The 7,500-nt window shown below is 34.4% G+C and overlaps 1 protein-coding gene across 4 annotated transcripts in view; it reads right to left on the reverse strand.

Annotated features, from left to right (window-relative positions):
- Positions 1-279: 279 nt before the first annotated feature.
- Positions 280-7,500, reverse strand: part of LOC125036252 (neurexin-4-like) — a 43,938-nt gene continuing 36,717 nt past the window's right edge. For all 4 annotated transcript variants that reach the window (XM_047628729.1, XM_047628727.1, XM_047628728.1 and 1 more), the window contains 2 exons: positions 4,830-4,967; positions 280-3,585 (listed from right to left, as the gene is read on the reverse strand). In XM_047628729.1, coding sequence (XP_047484685.1) covers positions 3,395-3,585; positions 4,830-4,967 — 329 coding nt within the window. In that variant the 3' untranslated portion in view covers positions 280-3,394. The remainder of the gene's footprint in view (positions 3,586-4,829; positions 4,968-7,500) is intronic.

A 7,500-nucleotide genomic window follows, 5' to 3' on the forward strand; every position in this document is an offset into this window, starting at 1 on the left:
GCTGTGGAGCCGACACGATCCCCCAGCAGCAGGGCCTGGCCACTATGAATACAGCCAGGAGAGAGGGCTTTCGCATTGGGAAACCACCCAGTGGCAAAGGGTTAATGTAATAGTAAACTGTGGGGAAAATGACTTTATTAATGTCTAATGCCAAATTGCATAACAATAATAATGTCATTTTAAAGAAATGTTCATAGATTCTATCATTATGTCTTCCTCTTAGCCTCACCACCAATTTTCAATTACATATAACAGGCTTTTAAATAAAACACTTCAAGGTTAAAAGTTTGTACAAAATATATTTACTAGAGGTATACAACATACAATTATACAGAGTACTTCAAGTACAGAGGATGATCTTAATCTTTGCTGCATTGCACTGAAGTAATAATTTCTTCGCCTTTGTAAAGTTCCGTAGACTTTACACATCAACACAATCTCCCTCGTTACTTGCAAACAAGCCTTCCTGTTCATTAATGTATAACAAAAATGTAATACACTAACCACTTTAAGATGGTACCAATGAGAGGAAAATACAGATAAAAAAAACTGACAAAAAAAAATCATATAAATAAAAATAAAAAAACAAAACCTAAGAATGAAAATGCAATAAGAAAATAAATTGCTAATGAACAGTCATCTTGCTCATTTTCTTGTCCTGAATGACCTTTCTTTTCTCAAGCCGTCAAATCATCTCTACTTTGGCAATAGGAAGATATATATTTCTTGTTGTACATATATATGCAGTACATATATTTATATTTGTATATATAAACACACACACACACATATATATAATAGATTAAATTATTCTGTATATATGAATCAAATACAGTTTTTCTGATTTTTACATAAATAATCCATACATAAAGCAACTAATATTTGTGATGAGTAACAAATGCTTTTCCGTCATGAATGCAAAAATCTGCTTACTAAAGACACACTTGCAGACAGGTATGACATTTGATAAAGTTAGTTCATAAACAGGTGAACATCTGTAATTAGGTTTAAAATTGAAACAAAACCAACAACTAATAACTCACATGATTAAACACTTATGAAAACCGTTAAGCTATTTTTTTTTTCTCCACATCTGCAGTTCTCGTCACTGCAGTTACAGCTACAATTAATAAATATGTTTAAAACTAATGACAAAAATTACTGTAACTGTGGCATTGGCAATTCCAAACAGACCATTCATGCTTTTGCAGCAAATTAAAAAATAATGACATTAATATAAATACTCATGCATGATACTGAATCAACACATCCAAACAGCATCCTTGTAAATATGGAGGGACAGAGTGTCAGAGGATGAGAAACTACATTTTTCTCCTTCCTCCACTTTATCTTCATAAATAGTAAATCTATTTATTCCACTACATTTATGGCCAAAGAGAAAATGTGAGCAAAGTTTTTTTGTTATCCAACTGACAGGTTCAATGTGACCACAACTTCAGGTTCACTGCTTTCACAACTACACCACTCCGACAATGATTGCAATGACACCCAAGAGCTATTCTCTGTTAAATGACTTTTTGTGATGCATTCTCCAAATTAAAAAGCAATGAAAAACAATTAAAACATTCCTCAATTCATAGCTAATGGAGACAATGTACACAAACATGTATGTGGCTACTTGTACAGAAACCAGTTGCAAGTAAAGATAAAAATATGATAAAAAATATACATAAAACAACATAATGCTGATCTCACAACCTTATAATAATACTTCCATAAATTACAAAGATGGAAACATTTAATACTGTAAAGACTGTTATGCTTTAATAATGTTTAGGTGAACCAACAGATCTTTACACTAACATATTGCAATTTATAAAAAAATAAAAATAAAAAATATAAAATAAAATAAATGCCAATTCTAGAAAAAAAAAAACTAGTTTAAGATCACAGATGAGACGGAAGGAAAAACAACTGATAAATAAAATTCTTATTGCTATATATGTTTATGCACTGAGATTCTGTATTTCAACCCCTGATGAAGGGGCTACAATGTAATGCTCACACAAAAGCATATTTCTCCAACTCTTGGTAAACATGTTCTGTCTTGTAAAAATATTCAGTATATAATAGTTAAGAAAGAACAAAATGGATGGCTAGTTACAGTTGATGAGTAAAACATTTTCACTCACTGCAGTTGACTGACAGCCTGATGCAAAACTAACATGCTGGTAAGAGGCAAGAGATGCCAGGTAGTGCTTTCTGATAACCAGTTTCTGCCCAGACATCAAATCTACCCCCAAACTGCAACCCACTGCCTGAGACCTGTGTTCACCTATATCCTTGTAATATTATAGATGCCATCCTTTTAGGGGTTAAAATATAAAAGTAGACAGAAAAACATTAAGATTACTCCTTAAAATATAAACCTTATCAATAATAAAGAAATAAAATGGAAGTGTAACAACTTTGGCTTTTTATATTAGTTGGAAACCCTTCATGACCAGCACAAGAACCATTAGATCTAAACACAGGCAACATCAGATTTTCTAAAGGGGACTGGACTGACGTAAGGGAAAAGTTGTCAGAAAGATGCTTAAAAAACTCAGAAATGAAGGCATAAACATACTGGTAATTCTTGATTTACACAATTATTCATAATTTATTTAAGTACTATGCTCAGTCAATAAAGAATTAATCCACAAATACTTATCCCTGACAAATATTACGAGCTTGTCAAACTTGTTACCTTAGTCACAAGCACTGCAAATTCCTAACCGACAACTCTACCAAGCATACCTCTTTTTCATTCCTCAATTAGAAAGAAATATGCTCTTGTATTCCCCCGCTTGTGCTCAGACCCCGAGAGCCCTGATATTATGCTAATCACCAACGGATATTCAACTGTTGAATCTCACCAACCTTTAACACATACAGCTAACTCATAACTAATTCTGGGACCTTCCTGCAGAATTGATCATTACAAAAAAGAAAACATCTGCTAAACAGTCTATGAACAAAATGTTTAGCATGCGGAGGATTCAGTTCCCAAACCTATTTTGAGAAAGAACTGCCACAGAAAATAATTAAATAATAAATAATCAAATAAGATAGTCTGGAAAGGATTTTCTTCCCCTCATTGTCTTAAATTATGATCAATCACTATGCTATAATCCTTCATAAGCATTTTATGAATAATAGTAATCTACTCAGTGTCAACTCTCTTTAAATATGCATAAATAAGTAAATAAAATAAAAATTTACATCACGATAAACCTTCCTCATAGTTCTAGCTTGTGACCTACATGATCATGTGCACTAAGCGCCTCACCTAACACAATCGAACTTGTGTTGTACTCTTGAAGTTTATCTCTACATTTTCTTTCGTTTATCTTCTCGGTATGCGTTTCGTATGGCATGAAGCCACTGTTGTCTAGATGTACATTTCCATGTTCCTCTTGACCTGGTGTCCCGTCATGGAGTGTTGCACCGCCCAGTCCGCATCCGGTGCGGCATCAGCCCCATCCGCCTCGTGGGTCTGGTAGTCACCTTTGTGCCGTGCCATGTATCGGCCAATTAAGAACCCCATGCACAGCAGTGCAATAAAAATGATTGCCAGAACTCCTTGAAAAGACAATTAAAGGGATATAAATATCATGTAATATACATATATCAAAATTGTATAAATACTGCATTAATAGTATAGAAGATACACTAAAAAATAAAAGAAGTATCTCTCAGGAGGTCCGCTGAAATGCATTTGATATACCTGTGTGTCAAATATACCATACTATACATTTCTTTTACAAATAAACAAACAAATTAATGAAAATACATTTTCTCAAAGACATCATATGTGTAATATATATATATATATATATATATATATATATATATATATATAGATATATTTCTATTATATAATATTTCAATGAGTTAGTGTAATAGTCAAAGCACAAGTGGTGTATTAATGCAATTAGCATGGGTGGCAAGACTACAATGCCATGCCCACTGTAATGAAAGTTCATCAATTGTTTTTACACAGATGGCTCTACAAATGGTGCATCACCAAGGAGTCAGCTATTAGTTTTACCTATCACACCTGTTTACCCTTTTCCTTGTATTTTTTTTAAAGCTTCATTTCTATATTTTACTGTCTTTGATATTAATAATATTTTAAACCATATCTGCCGAGCCATGCCTATAGCTATCATAACAAACCAACTCAACATGTCGGGTGCAACTGTAGGCGTCGCGACGCACTAGAGCACTCAGTGTAAAGTTCCGCTACATGTAGCGGACTCCCGGGCCAAATGGCAGGACAGTTGCCAGAAGCCTCAGTGACATCGAGAGATTAATTAATGGGTTAATAACAATTTAATAATCATAATATCAATAAGAAAGATAACAATGTCAATATCAAAAGAATTTGAAAGAAAAACAATTTTCCCGCAAATTCAAGGAACGGGCAAATCACTAGGGCTAACCGAGACTCCCTGGTGGCTGAGCACACGTGGAGCCATCTGTATGTAACAAAACTCACAAAAATCTAAAGGGGACAGTACATACACCAGCAGACACTGGGTTAATATTTAAAAACTCCAAAGTCTTCCTACCTTAGGATTTCTTTCCCAGCACAACCTACTCCCTAGACTTACCCAAGGTATTCCATGCCTCCTTCAACTACAAACCTTCATGACTTCTGAAAGGATATATATTTTGAGAAGTCCATGATGAACCAGTTAACTTCCTGCTCAATGCTGTTACTGTCCCTTACCACTTCCTCCTCTGGCAACACTGACCTCCCCCCATCCTCTCTCCTTCACATCCCCCCTACCCTTAGAAGCTGTCCCTCCCCCTCCGCTCACCTCCAAGGACCGCCGAGTTGTCTGCGTAGAGTTCCATAAGGACTTCTTTTGACACTTCTGGTGGCGGCCTCGTCTCCGTCTCCTCCTCCGGATATCGTATGGGCTCGATGCCGCAGTAGTCTTCGAATATGGTTGAGGCTGCGGATAGAGAATTCCATTGTTTATTATCTATCAAGGTGATGAAGTTGTATAACATACTTTAATTTCCTGTCTCTATATTTGTTGTGTGGTTTTCTCTTTTTTATTTTACAGAAGCCATCCTTCAAGATAAACAGAAATTAAAAAGGAAAAAATTAAGATTATTCCTTGTAATCTTCACATTTAGCAAATACTTCAAAATCAAGTTAATCCAGCCTAAGTAATTTAACCAAATATCTCTGCAAAAAAAGAGTAAAAAACGGATTATTGAAAACCTATATTTCGAACCATTTTATGGTCAACCCTACTAGTTGAGAGGAAAGAAAAATTTGCAAGTATGAGAAAGGATAAGAAAAGAAAAGAGAAAAGAAAAGGAAAGAAGAGGAAAGGAAAGAAGAGAAAAGGAAAGAAGAGAAAAGAAAAGAAAAGAAAAGAAAAGAAAAAAAAAAAAGATAACAATGCCTACATGACAGCAAGAGCTCAGTTCTGCATCTTCTCTATGATAATACACTCAAAAGGAAAAGAAGAAGAAAAGGAGGAAGAACCTGAGGCACTATTTAGCACGGTCAGCTTTTCAAAAAGGCTACAAGAACAAAGCTACAATACTTCATTACACAAACACTATTGTTTCCTATAAGGTAGTTATTCCCTAACAGGGTGCTGTATGAGAAATTTTTTTAACACATCTCAGCTCACTCTCATTCTTCTGGTGAATTTTGTGCATTTCGTTCAGGCAGTAAACCACTTTTTATTATGGTTTGCGCAGCAGTAATTTATGAAAATGTAAAGATGTTAGCTGCATAAAGATATATTCTTGTGGGTGAGAGAGGTTAAAGAATGGTGCTACAGATAAGACACTGTGAGCCATTACTTCTTGTGTTCTGTGTTTCATTAGATGCTGATGTACATTTTCATCAGAGCAAGTTGACCCAAATCCAACTGGCATGGCATGTACATACATGCTATGCCCACTGCCATTTTACTTCATTAATTGTTTTTACACATAAATGGCTACAATTTGTACTAAGTTCTGCCTGTCTTGCCTGCTTACCATTTTCCTTAATTTTCAAAAGTATCTTACATTATCTTATATTGCTATTACTAATGTTTAACCCCTTAACAACGGGTCATGTCTATAGACGTCAAAACAAACCACTCAAAATGTGGCGTGCGGCTGTACACTGGTGGTTCGGCTTGATGTACCGCTCAAAGTCAGTGCGTTGCCATTGATCTCCAGAGCATATATTTTTTTTTTTTTTTTTTTTGCTTTCTTCACTTGTCATCAAGGGGTTAATATTCTCTAATCAAAGTGTAAAATCATTCATCAATAGACCAAATATACTTAACCAATTTGTGACAGGCATGTCAGGGATACGTGACATGCCCAATGTGAGTACTTGTTTGATTGTTTTTACACATAGATGGCTATACTTGTACTAAGTCCCCAATGAGCCAGTTACGAGTACTGCCTGTCTCGCCTGTTCACCATTTTCTTTGATTTACGAAAGTATTTTGCGTTATCTTATTTTGCTGTTAATATTGTTTATTACATTTTAGTAATTATAATGTTTATAATAAAAATAACACCATCGATATTCATAGCACTAGTAAAAAATACATTTTCCCGCCAATTCAAGGAAAGGTGAAATCAGGCAAGGCAGAGCCATCTGTATGTAGAGATATTTCACAAAAAATATAAAAAATGAGCACAGCATTTTCCCCATTTTTTTTTTTTACATTTTCCCCGTTGCCAATGGGTTAAAATGTAAAATGGCAAATTAGAATTCTTATAAAACTATGACAAAAAAGAGTACACATAGTACAACTACAACAGTTATAAATCATACAGCATTTTATTATAGGGTATATAAATATTTATATCATAATTGTGTTGAAATGGAAACTTTTAAAACTATATCATCCTGGCACATATGGCAAGAATACATGCCATGCCTACTGTAATACAAGTTTATTTATTGTATTTACACAGAGATGGCTCTACAATTGCTTAGTCCCCAAGGAGTCAGTTCTTAGTCCTACCTATCTCATCCGTTTACCCTTTTCCTTGATTTTTGTAAAGTTTCTTTTGTATTATTTCACCGTCTTAAATGTAACCATGACTTTAATAACAATTTAATAATCATAATATCAGAAAGAATAATAACAGCATTGATATCAATAGTATTAGAAAGAAAAACACATTTTCCCGCAATTTTTAAGGAACTGGGAAGTTGGGAGCGGTCAGTAGTGCCTACTGGTAAGACTCCTTGGTGCTGAGCCATCTGTATATTACAAAATTCACAAAAAACTACAGGGGACTGTACATTAAATTCATAGCGATTGTGTTAATATTGGTTATCAAGCCAACCTTAACTGCTATCTCAATATAATGAAAGAACTTAGGTCGAGTATTCCATAAAAAATAAAGCCTGTTCAAACCAACAATAATTCTGATATGAAATACACATTTCTTTAGAGTTTTTCTTTATCAATATTATCAAATACTTATAATACCATTCTCAGCACAAGTCCC

Source organism: Penaeus chinensis, chromosome 20, assembly GCF_019202785.1.
Source record: "Penaeus chinensis breed Huanghai No. 1 chromosome 20, ASM1920278v2, whole genome shotgun sequence".
NCBI lineage: Eukaryota > Metazoa > Arthropoda > Malacostraca > Decapoda > Penaeidae > Penaeus > Penaeus chinensis.